We start from the raw sequence: 16,058 nt of genomic DNA on the forward strand, positions 1-16,058 counted from the left end.
GGGGTGAGTAAAACATCACTATCAAGTATATAATTAACACATTGAGTGCCAGGTTTTTTTTAAAACAGGGTACAGTCAGTGCCTGGATTTTTAACCATTTTTGAACCTTTTTCAAGTAGTCACAAAATATTTTCAGTGATCACCGTCCTCACGGTGATCCCCTCATTACACACACAGGGGTCTCGTACAATCGGGGGGAAAAAATTAAAAACATTAGGTAATCCGTTCCATAGTTGCAGCCAGTTGAAAATAGTCAAAAATAGTCAAAAATGCATAATAAATAAAAAAGTACACAGGAGCCGAGATACAGGCTTTTGAAGTCATAAGTTAACCAGGAAGTGGATTGGAGTCTAAATCTTCGAAAAATTATATCTCCTGGTGCTGTGAAGGAAAAAAAAATAAAAATAATAATAATAATAATAATATTTTTTCCCAAAAACGGTCCGGACCGTTTTTGGCACTCCTCGTTTGGATTATGAAAAACGGTCCGGACCGTTTTTGGCACTCAATGTGTTAAGTCAACCAAAAATAGTCCATACCTAAAAATATTTCAACATAGTGTAAATTCTAGGGATTTGAGCAACGTTTAATTACACGTTAAACATACACAAACACAAAAAATATTGCGAACTTTGCCAACTTTTTTTTTGTTCAAAGTAAAATTAAAGTGCTTAGGAAGCGAGATACAGCCTTTTTCAGTTATAGGTTAAACAAAGAGTGGATGGAGCTGCAAATCTTCAGATAATGATATCTTGGGTTCTGAACACTTTTTTTCAAAAAAAAAAAGAAAAAAAAACTTTTATTTTTTTATTTTTCGTTCTGGCACTGAGGGTATAACCCTAAAACTCGGGATAACTCGGGGTCTGGCACTGAGAGAGTTAACACATACAGTGCCAAGATCGCATCGATACGTTCTTTCAAATCCATCGCTTGAGTGCCAGGATTCCAAAGAACGGGTTGACGCGTTGTTTTGAATTTTCATTGTTTAATCTGTGATCGCACGGCTGTGTTTATTTCTCATCAACACTTTCGTTTTCCACTTACGTCACACTCACCCGGAGCCGGATGTAAAAAAAAAATTCATTTCCGGGTCACGTTGTTTTTCTCCGGTGATTTTCGGCCAGAATAAGGAAAAACACGGTTTTTCACACGGTATAAAAGACAAACGGACAGCTCAACTTCTATTTTCTTTGGTCCGGGTGACTAACAGTCATCGTCGTAGTGTATCACATCGTTTTCAGGCCGATCAGCGGGCCGGGAATTGTCGAAAACGTCACATCCTTTGAATGACCGGATATGACGTGGGCCTGTTTGGGAGGGGGCGAGCGAGGTGATCAATGTTTGGATGTGCTGCTCTCTACTGGTGGAACAATCGTAGGTGCTTGACAACACAATCAGAGAATGTATTTGAATGAAAAATTACAAAACAAAAAAATTAAAAAACACGCAAATTGCTGGCACAGGGGTGAGTACATTATGAATAAACTCTGGCAGTCAATGTGTTAAAAAAAAGAATATTTTAGTTTTTTGAACAACATGAAAACCATGAGCAAAATGCTCATGGTTTTCATGTTGTTCAAAAAACTAAAATATCCTACAAAAAAAAGCATGTGAAGAAATATGTTGTTGATTCAACAAAACGTGCAATCCTAACGGGAAAACCATGGTTCAATTCAACTTTGCTGAATGGACGTGTGCCTAGGACCCGAGCCTAGGACCTGTGTGCTTCAGTGTATTCTGACGGACATTACGGTGGTGTGTTTTTGTGGGGGAAGGTACTTTATTTTCCCTTTGAGTGTAATGCTTGGAGGCAGCCGCCACATTACAAAGCTTCAAACTGCCTGATTGATTGCTGCCTTTTAGACAGGACTCAGGGAAATAAAGAACTTGAGCAAATCAGGAAATGGGAAGATTAACATCGACAAGTCGTGACTGCAGCTTTTTGTCCTATTATTTCTGTGTCGACTAGCAGGAGCAGCACTGTTTAATAGACTAGTTGACTAGCTGCGCTTCAGGTGTTTTTCATCATAAAATTGAAATTCAACACAAACAAAAACAAGCACCGTGCCATTATATTGCTGTGCCAACTCTCTAACCTGAGTGTCAGTGGAGGAGACAGACAGCCTGTCGTCGGGCAGAGACGGGGTGAAGCTGGCAGAGATGGGGGTGCCAGGGATGCCGTTGGCATGGACATGCTCACTGTCGCTGCCCAGTGTGCTGCTCTCGTCCTCCAGGGAGCTCTGGGTGACCTCCGTCACCCCCTCGGTGGGCTCCAACTCCGTTGACTCGCCCTCAACACCAGGCTCCTTGCCGTCAGAGCACAGGTGGGCAGGGTCGAGGCAATGCCCTGCAGCAGCGAATGGACAGAGAATGAGTTAATCTGACCACAGGAATGCAGTGACAAATTTTTTCTTTAAAAGAAGAAGAAAACAAAAATCACACTTTTCCATACTCAAAATTCCAGATTTTTCGGTCGATTTTTCAGACCATATTTGACAGTACAAATAGCTATTTTTTTAATATAAATAAACAGTTGTAGTAAGGCACTATCACTTAAACCCATTTGTACTTCATCGTACGATGGTGTTTGTGAAAATATCTACAAGCTCCCAATGTGTCACAAAGCTAGAGCTCTTCACAGGTCCAAAATGACTAACCCGAACCTTAATGGACCCGTAACATTTGTTCTGCGACCTGATTGGTTCCGAGATAGTTTTCAAGTTCAACAATTTCACTGCGATGTGGTGAACTTGTAGATTGCCTATTTTCTCTGAATGTTTGCCCCCAGAATAGGGTTGCTTGGACATTGGGTCCTCTCTGCAGTGGAAAAGGAAAAGAAGCATGTAGAGTCGAGTAGTGCCAGTACCATGCAGTAGGATACTCCCAATAGGGAACTTTAGGGATCTCTGGGGTGTTTGTGACCTATCCTATCTTTACCATTTTCCCAGCAGGAAAGGCACTGAGCTATTTATGGGAGCAGTGTCCCTGAGTGCTATTTTAGTCCAAATGTCGACATCTGTACTGTTTCCTATGATCAATAAAGTTTTACCATTGGTTCAGGTAAGGAAAGCGATAAGGCAAGAGATATACCATGCAAACACAAATAGAAATGTGATGAGACTTGGAGTTCACTGGAACCATTAGAAATCATCACTGAAATTGGCTCACACCTGCTGCTACAGTGTTGACAACCTCTCGCAGAATACTCTGGACAATCTCCTGGGCTTTCTCTTCATAGTTTGGAGTCTGTTCTTCCTCGTCGTCCCGTGGCTCCTCGCGCTGCTGCGCTGCTGCATCTGGACAGGAACACACACTTGTCGGAGACAAACTTGCATACACTCAAGACTAAAACCTGCATATCAGTATCGATGGAATTGTCTTTTTGTCTCTCTTCTATCGCTTGTTCAATGTGTTACTTGTATTGAGTTTATTGAATTTATTAGGATCCCCATTAGCTGATGAATAACATCAGATAACTTATTGCGCTCCAGTGGTCCATTACTCTTACTTGAAGCCTTACTTTGTGCCGCTGCGGTGCCCTGGTCCGCCTCCGTCTGCTCGTTCTCCACCGGGCGGAAGACGGAGCCGTTCTCCGGGTCAGGATTCTCGTCGGCGGGGCCCGACTCACCCTGGTCCTCCTGCTCCCCGGACACAGCCCTGCTGCTGCCCTCGGGGGCGGGGGTGGATGGGGTGGATGGAATGGTGGCAGTGGGTGTGACAACAGGCCCGTTGGCCTCCTGGACCTTGTCCTGGGCATGGATGTGGGTCTGGAGCTCGGGGGAATCGGGCTCGGGCTCCGTGTGCTGCCGATGTCTCTCTCTCTCCAGCTGCTTTGCTTCTTGCAGCTGTCCAGAAACACACACGCACAAAACCAAACACACATTGAGCATGCAAACAGCCACACAAACCAAAAAAAAATCACATCTCAGCGCATGTATTCACAGATAACAGGCACACACACAGACACACCCACAGAGACAGAGAGAAGTTGGTTAAGAAAATATAAACAAGGCTCATCATACCAATTCCAAGCTTCAACAGCCTACCAACATTCCCTGAAGGCTCACAGAGCCCAAAGCACAGCCACAACGCCTCCAGGTGTCATCGGGTGGCTTTGGGACTGCGGAACAGAAAAAAGGCTCCTCCGGGCCTCCTTAAATATCAGGAGTGTGTCAGGATGGATTGTTTTATGAATGAGCACTCATTGTGAAGTTGGACATGCTACCGAGCGAGTGGTGAGACAAGCTGTGTGGAATCGATTCATGCTCTCTTACGTGAACCCAACCTATTTTCGTGTGTTGGGGGGGCGTGAGGTATTTTTTTGATGGGAAATGGCTCATACAGCATGTCTGATGCGTCATGCTTGCTGCTTATTATGTGGAGCGCTGGACAGTGATGCTATTTTGGAGTTCAGTGTTCCTCAGTTGCTGGATCGGTATCCAGACGTACAGTGGGTACATGGTCACTGGCAAAATTATAAAGAGAATAATGGCAGCACTTTATTTTAAAGTAAGACGGGTTAAAGGACAGTGGGATGCATTTCGGTTCTATGCCTTCATCAGCGTAATGATCGGGCAAAATTATAACATTGTCTTATGTAGTAGTTTTGCTTGCTAGTAGTTTTGCTTGCTAACAAGGTGAAAAAATAAAGGCTAATATTTGGGTTCCAAGAGAAACTATTTGAGAGCCGTTGCTTTAGTGTGGATCTCTGCACAAGAGAAAACAGTATGTAGAAGTGGACGCAAGACATTCATTATGCCGTTCATAGCTGCAACATCAAACATTACAGAACTTCCAAAAGAAAGAGCAAACATTAATTGCAAGCAGTTAAGGTCAATTATATCTATTTTTATATTTCTCAGCCAAGCTCAACTAATTACAGCCCACGGTGCAGTTTCAATCCAAGTGCATTTGTAGGTTTGACCATGGAAAATAAATAAAACCATTAAAAAGATGGAAACAACCAAGCCACTAAGAGATATGAAAAGCATGTTTCAATTAAAGAGGCAGGCCACAGATGGAAATATAAACAGCATTAAAAAACAATGGTGATGGATGGTAATCCTTAACTCTGCAGCAGATTAGCTGCTAAATAAATAACCATACCTAATCTTATAAATCTGCCGAGCACAGGGAGGCTGACGATCAATGTGATTATGTTTCAGCAGAGGTGGTCTATTATAACAACTTAAGCCCTATTAAACCATTTTCAAAAATAGCAAATCTACAAGCTCAAAACGCCTCGTGATGCAAGACACTCTGAGCTTGTAGATCTTCTATTTTTGAATTTGTTTTGACAATTTATTTGAGCTATAATGACTAGCCCAAAATAGGGACACAGGGGTTAAAGTCGTTAACTTAACTCCCTTTCCCATCGTCTCCCTGGCCGCAGTTCATAACATTATGCCTTTCTTGACATTTCTCCACAAAAATCCATCTTTTTACTATATTTTGCCAAAGCAGTCAAAACTTGTATGTCACATGATCCACCATACACAAACGGCTTTTATGAAATCTATTTGTCTCTGTCGATTTAAATGTAAACATCTAAAATTCAATGACGCAGCGGTCCAAGCAAAACAATTAGTATCGAACAAGGGCGACGGTAACTCGGCCAGACACACGCAGCTACACTTGAGGGGACAGCCGTGTCAGAGCCAACAGAATAAGCTCATTATTTAAATGCCACCTCAGTGGCTGAGACTGAGGGATGAGAGGAGGGGGGGGGGAGGGGGGCAGTGGGGAGGAGTAAAAGGCTGTGTGTCTGTGGGACTGCACCACGCCGAGGCAGGAAGGGTGACAACATATCTACACACCATCACAACACAAAGTGCATCACCCTGTGTGGAACGACCTAACACTATGCGGGCAGCGACAACGCAAGTCTGTTCCTCCCATCTCTGCCTCAATGTCTGCCTTGTCTTTCCATCTCTGTCGCTGTTTCTTTCTTACTATAATGTCTTTCTCAGTCTGACTCAGTCTGACTCAGTCAGCACCAGCCTGTCACTGCTTTGAAATAAGTATTTTGGGTTCACTGGATACAACAAACAAACAATAACAACAGTAAATTGACAAAACTGAGAGGCACGGCTGCCGTAAAACAAACACACACAAACACATACACACACGCGGGCACTCAAAGCACCCGCAAGTGAATGACAAAGTAAAACGTGAAATCGGTGCAAGGGAAGCTAGATGATTTGTAGGCAAGTCAACGAAGGCCACAACAAGCACGGTGGAACCACATGGCATACTGGCTCCAGAGCTGGAGCGCAGGAGGAAACACATGAGTGTATGGGTGGATGAATTTAAGCCTGATGCAACACACGCGCGCGCACGCACACACGCAGGAGAGAGTTCAGAATTTAGATCAGGCAAGTCACGGCAGTCCTGTGCGCTTTACCTGGCGGTCACGCTTTCTGGAGGCCAGAGACCAAGATAGCTTGTGATTTGTAAGCTATGTGTCCAAGGGGTGACAGGGAGGGGGGGAGGGAGGCACGTGAGGGAGGAGGGGGGGGGAAAGTGTCAGTTGAAAAGAAAAAAAGATGACATTAGAGCAAGCTTGTTTTGAATGCAGCACCTTAACCACTTATGCCCTATATGCTTCTACAAGCTCACAACGTGTCGCATCGTGATGTGTTGTGAGCTTGTAGATCTGCTACTTTTGCCATTTATTTTCTTTTCTTCTTTTTTCTTTTATAAAAACTTACATTTTTGGAGCCATAATGATATGCGCAAAATATTGACACCAGGTTGAAAGTGGTTAAAAACCTCTCTGGAGCACAAAGCCAATGTTATAACTTAACTACCCATTCCTGAACAGTGGTATGAGTGAACCACCTAGCAAAACAGAACATCCGCCGCACACTGTAGTGTGCAGGCTCATTGTGTCCTAAAATAATGCCACTTGTTTTGTCAAAACAACCCTTTATAGTGTTACTTTGCAACTGAAACCCAATAGAATTGTCGAGTCAAGATTTTGTACACTCAGTTTACAGATTGCTTCACTGGCTATACATTGCTTTTCCCAAGCGATATATAGAGTAGTATAATGAGACCCAAGTGTAGCATTGGCCCTTTGTTTCCCCGTATGCCTGTGTGTGCATCCGTGTGTGTATCTGTGTGTGTGTGTGTCTGTATACAGTACTGAAGTAAGTGTGAGGACATACTGCTTGGTTCTCCATGCGGGCGAAGATGACATTGAGCATCTGTGTGAGCGTGGCCTTGGCCGTGGTCTGGTTGATGAGGTTCTTGCTGGCCAAGTAGATGTTGTAACATGTCCGCACTGCCTGGAGGACGGTGCCCTCATGGATCTCTATGTGCTGGGACGTCACAGCGGTCAGCAGAGCCTAAGAGAGAGAGGATCAATTGTGACAGCATGGGGCATGAATAGCGGTAATCAATACATTTTATTTTCTCCCCAATTTAGTCGTTATGTCAATTACTTCCTCCCCACACACATTTGTGTGTTGCCACTGCTGTTGTATCCTGCCGACTCGCCTGACAGCCAGGAGCCCCCACCGCCCAATACTCCCTGCTGACAGGTGCTGCCCCAGCCCGTGGGAGAATGGGAGACAAATATCACCCTCCCCGCACGGCTCCGCTCCCCTGGAAATGGGCCAATAGTGTTTGTTTATACGATCGACGATGCGTGGTGGATTCGAACCCCCCGCCTACGCGGTGGTGGGCAGGCACTTTACCACTGCGCCACCCGAGCAGGAAAATGCTGTTTTTATGGTATGAATGGTTCAGATAGCAATGTCCCCCTGTGTTATGTTGCAGAATGCGTGACAGATACAAACTGACCTAGCAGAAACAATGTAAACCTGCTGAGGTCATCTCTACAGTACGTACGTTAAAGGAATAGTTCACCCAAGAAATGAATTTATTTCTATCGTTTACCTAACCAGTGTTTTTGAGTCTTTGACTCGCGCAGAGTTTTAGTTTAGTTTTTTTAACGGTGAATCCAGAATCCAAAAATGTAGAAAAAACTCAAACACAGCAGCGAAAGTATATAAAAATCCGTCCATGAAGTCCAAAACGCAGATTCTGTTCTACCGAAGTCCACAGAGAAACCTTCCAAAATATCACCAAAGAAGTAGTAAATAAATGTTTAAAACACCCGGAACCTAAACCGGCTCATGCACAAGCAAAGAACGCGCATGGGTGTGCCCATAGAGTTCAACCAGAGCTTATTCACATGCACACGAGGGCCCAGGTGCGTGCGTCTTTCGTGCATGAGCCGGATTTTTTGTATAGTTTCGCCGTTATTAATTTGAGTCTTGGATTACATTTTTTCTTCATTTTTGGATTCTGGATTAACCATTCATTAATTGGGGGGGGGGGGATTTCCATAGCAACGCGAGCTCCACCAATCAGGGACGTCACCGCATGTTACACTCACAGCATTGTGAGGATGGAGTATTTCTCTGTGAGATCGCTAGTTAAACATGTTTTTCTTTAAAGGATCCCTGTCTAATAAGCCTTAGATGCCTTAATACATTATGATTGCCCTCTATAACTCAAATTTAAAACACCTTGAATAATTTCTTTATTTTAGAAATAGTTAATCTTTTACTCAAGTGGGACAACGCCCGTCGCAAGTTGACGATGTAATTTGTCTATGTGGTCCAGTGATAAACAATCGTACTTAACCTAAACATAACAAAAAAACAACTTAATACTTCTCAAGGTTAATATGAGCATCAATTCAATATTTTAGATGTTTTTATTAGCACATGTATTCCATAGGGCTGGACCACACATGGACAAATTACATCATCAACTTGTGACAGGCATTGTCCTGATGAACTATTTCTAAAACAAAGAACATATAGAAGGTGTTTTTAATTTGTAATTTTAGTTATAGAGGGCAATTATAATAGGATAATAGTATTAAGGCATATAAGGCTCATTAGCCAGGGATCCTTTTAAAACTACAGTGATTGCATACAGACTTGTGGCTTCTACAGGAGCATATAGGATCGTTTTACAACCAGGATCCTAGTGGTATTGTACAGTACATTGAATTGTTAAGACATTATGGCTGGTAATGAAATCCCTTATGTTGGAATGGAATGTGACGTGTACTTCCAGCACCTCACTGCTATACTCTATACGGTTCACTTAGTGACTGCTGTGTCAATGGTAGATGCTGGATAACAATATAAATAATTTATATACTGTACGTATAATGAATCGCTATCCCTCCAGACAGACACACATGTGCGAGAGGGAAGAGTTGGCACACCTTGATGATCTGTAGTTGTACGCCTTCATCAGTCTGTGGTCCCTGGAAACAGGCGCAGATGGTCTCTATGATTCGGTCGATCAGCTTCTTGCCAGGGGCTGTGTTGTCCGGGGCACTGCCTGTCAGGTGACCGTATGCAATCAGCTTCTACACACACACACACACACACACACACACACACACACACACACACACACACACACACAGAAACAACGTGATGTATAACATGACATGGTGGCCACTTTGTTCAGATAGTCATGATGACTTGCACTCTGCTAAATTCAGCCTTTAACTGAATTCAGAAATTACTGATGATGAAGCATTCAAACATGAACTACACTGCTCAGTGCGACATGGCCAACATTGGATTATAGGCATGAACAGACAGTGGAGAGCACAGTAAATACAACTTAATGTCTCATCCAAACACAAACACACACTTTGGTTTCGTTCCCAGCCCCCCCGACCACTGACCTGTAAACAGTCAAGTGAGGTGATGACGATGCGCGGACATTTGGACTGACACGCCAGCTCGAACGGCAGGAAGTATTTGTCGGCTTCGATGAAGTTGGTCTTCGATTTGATTGGCGGTAAAGTGCTGGAGCCCGATTTGCCATCTCCCGGGGGCGGACTGAGACGGAAGAACATACAAAGAGAGAGGGAGAGTGTCTGATAAAAAAAACTGATCACAGGGTCTGTTCTGCCACCACTACCACTTCAGCTTGTACTGATCTCATGTCGAGCAAAGCGCTGAGCCTTTGCGTGCTAAGATATAGGGAAAAAAAGAAATTAATGAAGAAAAATGCAGATCCTGCATTGAATACATGCTAACCTCAGGGGAATAGGCAAATACACATATATTTCTTATTACATTGTATTCAGTATAGTGACTGAATGGGCTGGAAATTCATCTCTCTGGCTTGGCAGAGGAGGCAATGCTGTAGGCTTCATATTCAACGACTATGCCTCGTTTTTTGTTTTTCGCTGAGTGAGCATCTACCAGCCACGGGCTCATAACTGTGCCATTAATCAAATGCTGAAACTATATTTCTCTGTTCTTTCGCTCTGGAGGTGTAGATGTAAAGGATGGCAGTGGTTCGTGTCGCTCAAGCATCCCCCAGCAGCCATGGTGGTACCACACCCAGACTGCACTGTGCACTTAGTAGAGGATGAGGGAGATGGACACAGAGAGAGGGGGCATGGTGCCATGGGGTTTTTATTTGTTTATGTCTTGGCAGAGAAAAAGGATGACTTCAGCTCGTTTAGAGGGATGACCGCGCAGACAGAGAGGAGAGCAGAGGAGAGGAGAAAAGGCCAATAAAAAAGCCAATAATAGATCAGATTAAAAACACAGGTATTATCTGGATGCTCTCCAGTGTGGACATGTGTTCTTCAGTGCCTTCCCTGCCATTTGATTTTCCTTTCCTATCTTCTTTCCAACATATCTTTAGGAATTATTTCCTGTGTTGGCAGCAACAGAGGAGAAACAGGGTGAGCAGGGGGGGGTGACATTCAGTAAATGGTCTTGCTGGCTGGGAATCGAACCGGGTACTCGCTGATCAGAGCATTGCGGCCGGCCATGTGATATGCACCCTAACCATTTGGCTAGCAGGTCAAACCAATCTTCCTTTTTTCTTTTTACAATGACATCACAGCAGAGCAGTGATTCAGCTAAGGCCATCAACTCTACAGTATTGGCTTGACTCAGTCTCTCCTATTGTGTAGCGCGTCTGCAGGGAGCCGTTACCCTGCTACTGTAGTTTATTTCTGGACTCAGCCAGCCTGCCCCCACCCCTAGAGCCAGCCCAACCTCTGCTTTATACTGCTGCTTATATTCATAATATGGACATTAAAGGTATCATGACATACATGTTTACACCACATTCAGAGTCTTTGTCCTGGTCCTTCAAACGTGTACAAAAAGTTTTAACTGAAAATTCCACTCCAGTGATTCACTGTAGGTGTTTTTGTCTCATATTTCTAAAGCCTTTTCAACTGCAATGAAAAAAGAAATCTTTGCCTGCGGGTGTCGCTGGTGAGGGATTTTGCCTGTCAATCATCGCCTCTGCTCCGCCCCCCCCCAAAGGAAAGGATAGGGAAGGGGAGGGGCGAGGAGGAGAGTGGGCGGGATTAATCGACTGTGACCTCACTGTCGAAGGGCCAAGCTCAGATTACTTTTCAGCCTAATTATTCAGAAAACCCCAGACCACAGAAAATCCACTGAATGTTCAAAGTTCAGATTTTTTGGGTGTAATTGAGGTCATAAAACCCCCCTCAAAAAACATAAAAAATTTAAAATGTGAAAATAAATGTCATCGAACCTTTAACTCATTGAGTGCCATTAACGTGTTTCACGTGTTTTAGCGCTATGGTGCAACGTGCCATTAACGTGTTTCACGTGTTTAAAAAAAAAAAAAAAAAAAACTTTTTGAACCCAAGATATCATTATCTGAAGATTTGCAGCTCCATCCACTCCTTGTTTAACTTATAACTGAAAAAGGCTGTATCTCGCTTCCTAAGCACTTTTTTTTTACTTTGAATTTTTTTTTTTTTAAATCGTAATGCCCAGAAAAAGATAATAATAATTTGGGCACTCAATGAGTTAAAGGAGAATTTTGGATATCCTATTCAATTTATCTTTTTTCATACTTGAGATTTCTCTATCCTGTAACTTAATTATTTTGACCCTTTGTAGATACTCTGTTTATTTGCTTCAGTAATTACTGTATTACTTGTGAGTATGCAAAAAAAACAAAAACGAATAAACAAAACGTTTAAAAAAAAAAAAAGGAGAATTTTGGAGTAAGTTTTTCTTACCTTTTCTATGATGTTATATCTTAGGATGAATGGTACAGTAGAACATTTTCATAACTCCATCCTGGGTCCGCCACAGCTTAAAACGTGCGCGGATAGGCCTTGCGTTAGAGCACATATTTTCATAGCTTTTTTTTTATTTTATCTGATGTTCATAGTGACAGAACACTGTCCAAAAAAGAAAAGAAAAAAACAGAAGTCTCGCTAGACAAGATTGAAATCTCGAGATTTCAATCTCGTCTCGAGATGGTTGCATAGTGTTCTGTCACTATGAACGTCAGATCTAAAAAATAAAAATAAAAATATATGAAAATATGTGATCTAACGCAAGGCCTATCCGCGCACGTTTTAAGCTGTGGCGGACCTGGGATGGAGTTATGACATTTTTCTACTGTACCATTCATCCTAAGATATCATAACATCATAGAAAAGGTAAGAAAAACTTAGTCCAAAATTCTTCTTTAACACATTGACCGCCGGGACCGTAGTTCTACGGGCCGTTAAATCCAACGGTTAAGCGCCGATCCCGTAGCCTACGGGCTGTGGTGCTTTTTCCTTTTTTTCGAATTTTTTTTTTTTTTCAATTTTCTAGGGGGACCATTTTCAGTGTAACACCACCCGAAGTCGACCGGAAGTGCGATCCCGTTTTTTGTTTCCCGTCTGCCTCCATTCTAAGTCGTACACAAAAAGCCCTGTAAACCTATGTAGTTTTTCATCCTCGCATTTCCCATGTTAACATAAACGGTCAGAACTCAAACATGGCGGCTCCGTTTGACACGTGGTTTGGACTGGTACACGCAGGGAGATGTCGCCGATGTAAACAGACCGTGTACGGCTCAATCTTAAGGATTTTAACAAGATCTATGGCGACGTGAAAAAAACAAAAAACAACAATAAAACGTTGGCACTGGTGAGTACATTATGAGATTAACCTCTGGCGGTCAATGTGTTAAAGGGATACTCCACTTTCAAATAAAATAAACATTTAAAAAATATATTAAAAATAAATGAAAAAAGTAATGGAAAAATCACGGCCCCCTCACGCATTAGAGTGTCCTACTAATGTGTGAGGGGGATGTGATTTTGCCATAACTTTAATTTTTTTTTTTTTAATGTTTATTTTATTTGAAAGTGAAATATCCCTTTAAGTGTACTTCAGTCATTCAGCTACAGAGGTGGCAATGGCTCCTCAGAGGTAAAGTCTTCCTTAGAGCTAAAGTATAAGCTAAGCTGGCAGTGTGGATTTTGTCCAGTATAGGAAAAGCTGCAATAAAAAGAAGGTTCTGGTTCTAAAGTGGTGCATGGACTTGTGTTGAGGCAGTAGTAGTCTAGTCAGAGGGGTGATAAGAAATTAACACCATGGGACCATGAAAAGGCACAGATACTGGTCAAACATTTATGATATGTCTATATTTATCAGAAAACCCTCAACCACAGACCCAGGGGGCTTCTTCAAGACAACATTGGTCTCTGAAACATGCCGATGTGGTTTTTCTGTTTATGTGCAAATCAGAGGAAAGGAATGTGAATGGAGAGAGACAGAGAGATAACAAGAGAGAGAAAGAAAGACAGAGAGAGAAGCTGGCAGCAGCGAGGAAGGGGTAGAGGAGTGGCAATCATGCTGCATTTCATTCCAAGGCCTGCGCTACTTGGCAGCCGGGGCACCCGCAGCGCATGCAAATACACTCACGCACGCACGCACGCACACGCACACACACACACACACACACACACACACACACACACACACACACACACACACACACACACACACACACACACACACACACACACACACACACACACTCTTTCGAACAGGACTTGGGCAACAGGCAGGGGTTTGTGGAGGAACCCATTAACAAGGAGGCAAGGGGCAAACACAGAAACACACTACAGACAGCACAGAGACAACCCCCTTCACTGAACACAAGAATGACCCACAGCGATTGAGAGAGAGGGAGGGAGGGCTGCTTGCCTTGAATCTTACAGGGCCTGAACGAGCAGAGACAGGCAGACAAACCCATTTAAATGACCACCTGATTTTCCCTTTTCTCCCCAATTCTTTCTTACAATTATTTAATTTTCCTCCCACTTCAGTCATTATGCCAAATCCCAATTCACGAATATAGTCCCTATCACTGTTGACCCCCTACTGGTTCGTCTTGGGGGCGGGTGTGTAAAACGTCACCTGACCGTGAGGAGTTCACACTGGGAGGGGGCGTAATGCGTGTTGAGGAACACGCTATCCATCTCAGTACCGCACACTGCTGAACAGGCAACCCAACTAACCTGTAGGAGTTGCAAATGCACAGACAGAGAGGGATCTTGTTTTAAATAATTAAAATCAGCTTACCTTAATCTTTCTGATTCTTCTTTGATTTCCTCTGAAATAGCAAGGAGAGAGGGAGAGAGAGAGAGAGAGGGTGTGAGATGTTAGTCAAGGATCAGCCTAGGGGAGAGTAAATTCTGCCCATGTTTTACTAAGCTAATAACACCACTGGGAATAGCAGCATAGGCTACAGTTTATGAGGCCCTCGGCAACACAGAGGATTTGTCTCGTTGACAAAGACCTGGTTCCTGCTGAGCATGTGCTGTCTGGCATGTTTACATGCATCTGAGAAGACAGCTGTTGCAAAAATATATATACATCTCCCTCAAAGCTGAGCATGCAGAGGTCAGGCTCAAACAGGAGTAGTGTAACGTGCATGTCATATACGCTCGCTTGCTTGCTTCTTCACACACTTTGCATGACATAAAAGGTGATATGGAGTGAAACCTCAAGACACACTCTAAAGGTCATTTGTGCAAACATGAGAGTGTGCGTATTTTGTGAACCTGATGGTTGCCATCAAAGTGACACACTTGGTGATTTTTCTTTCCCCAGAGAAAGGAGCCAGATCAATGTGGTAACACACTGACCAGTAGTAACAGTTTACACACACACACACACACACACACACACACACACAGTAGAAACACAGTTTACCACTCGCCCAGTGCGGTAGTGTGCGTGTGAGCCAGCACAATGTTAGTATTTATTACACTGATCCGCTGACATGAAGGACGCGCACGCACACACACACACACACACACACGCACACGCAGGTGTCTGGATGAGCTGGACTCGGTGTGCTAATAGCTTCCATGGACATGCATACATGCACACACACATGAAATCATACATAAACACATTATGGGCATTCCACAAGTGTGGAGAGGACATTGCTTTCTTTTAAAGACCCTTTTAAATTGATAATTAAACCTTTTATAGAAGTACTTTACTGGGTGTTTTAATTGGGGTGTATATTTATGTATTGTCTTGTCTTGAATGTATGCATTGACCTGAGCAAAACAATTTTCCCTTATGGATAATAAAGGCATCTAATCTAATCTAAGGCAAGGGTCTGTGACCATCTCTGAGCAATGACATAGAGGTGCAGAAGAAAGAGGAGACTGAGAGATAAAGTTATAGTGAGAGATAGAGAGAGGTGAGATAATGGTGAAACGGAGAGGCTCAACTGATGCTACAAAGTCATTCAGTATTATTCTTACATAGACAACGATGCCTAGCAACAGAAACAGCAACAGTCGAATAGCAACAGCTTTCAGCTTTGTGTTGAATTAAAAATACTTTGTACAAAGGTATGTTATCTGCAAAAAAAAAAAAAAAAAGATTGGAAGGTCATCATTTAAACATATGTTCATCTTAATAGTATCAAGGAAGAAATTATGTTTCTGTGAATGATGGCGCAGTGGTATCGGTGGAAACACACCAGAGAACTTTCGCACACATGCACACGCGACGCACACACGTGCATATACGCACACGCTCACTTTTAGATCCAGTCCTATTTTAAAAGTCTGCGTATGGGGGACTCGCTTATCCGCGCACCTGGTGTAGCCGGTATCATGGATAATCACTTGGATCTAAACAAACGCGCTGTACGCACCACGCATACGCTCGCTTTGAAAAGTCTGGTGTAGATGGGCCGTA

At 43.1% G+C, this 16,058-nt stretch overlaps 1 protein-coding gene across 7 annotated transcripts in view; it reads right to left on the reverse strand.

Annotated features, from left to right (window-relative positions):
* Positions 1–16,058, reverse strand: part of arfgef1 (ADP-ribosylation factor guanine nucleotide-exchange factor 1 (brefeldin A-inhibited)) — an 81,939-nt gene that overhangs the window by 35,943 nt on the left and 29,938 nt on the right. For 4 of the 7 annotated variants that reach the window (XM_080418363.1, XM_080418361.1, XM_080418360.1 and 1 more), the window contains exons 2-8: positions 14,418–14,448; positions 9,725–9,881; positions 9,251–9,397; positions 7,170–7,349; positions 3,509–3,845; positions 3,171–3,296; positions 2,097–2,347 (exon numbers count right to left, since the gene is read on the reverse strand). In XM_080418363.1, coding sequence (XP_080274489.1) covers positions 2,097–2,347; positions 3,171–3,296; positions 3,509–3,845; positions 7,170–7,349; positions 9,251–9,397; positions 9,725–9,881; positions 14,418–14,448 — 1,229 coding nt within the window. The remainder of the gene's footprint in view (positions 1–2,096; positions 2,348–3,170; positions 3,297–3,508; positions 3,846–7,169; positions 7,350–9,250; positions 9,398–9,724; positions 9,882–14,417; positions 14,449–16,058) is intronic. The other 3 variants (XM_080418364.1, XM_080418362.1, XM_080418359.1) reach the window with 1 other exon arrangement.

Source organism: Gymnoscopelus braueri (assembly GCF_963280865.1).
Source record: "Gymnoscopelus braueri genome assembly, chromosome: 21".
Lineage (NCBI taxonomy): Eukaryota > Metazoa > Chordata > Actinopteri > Myctophiformes > Myctophidae > Gymnoscopelus > Gymnoscopelus braueri.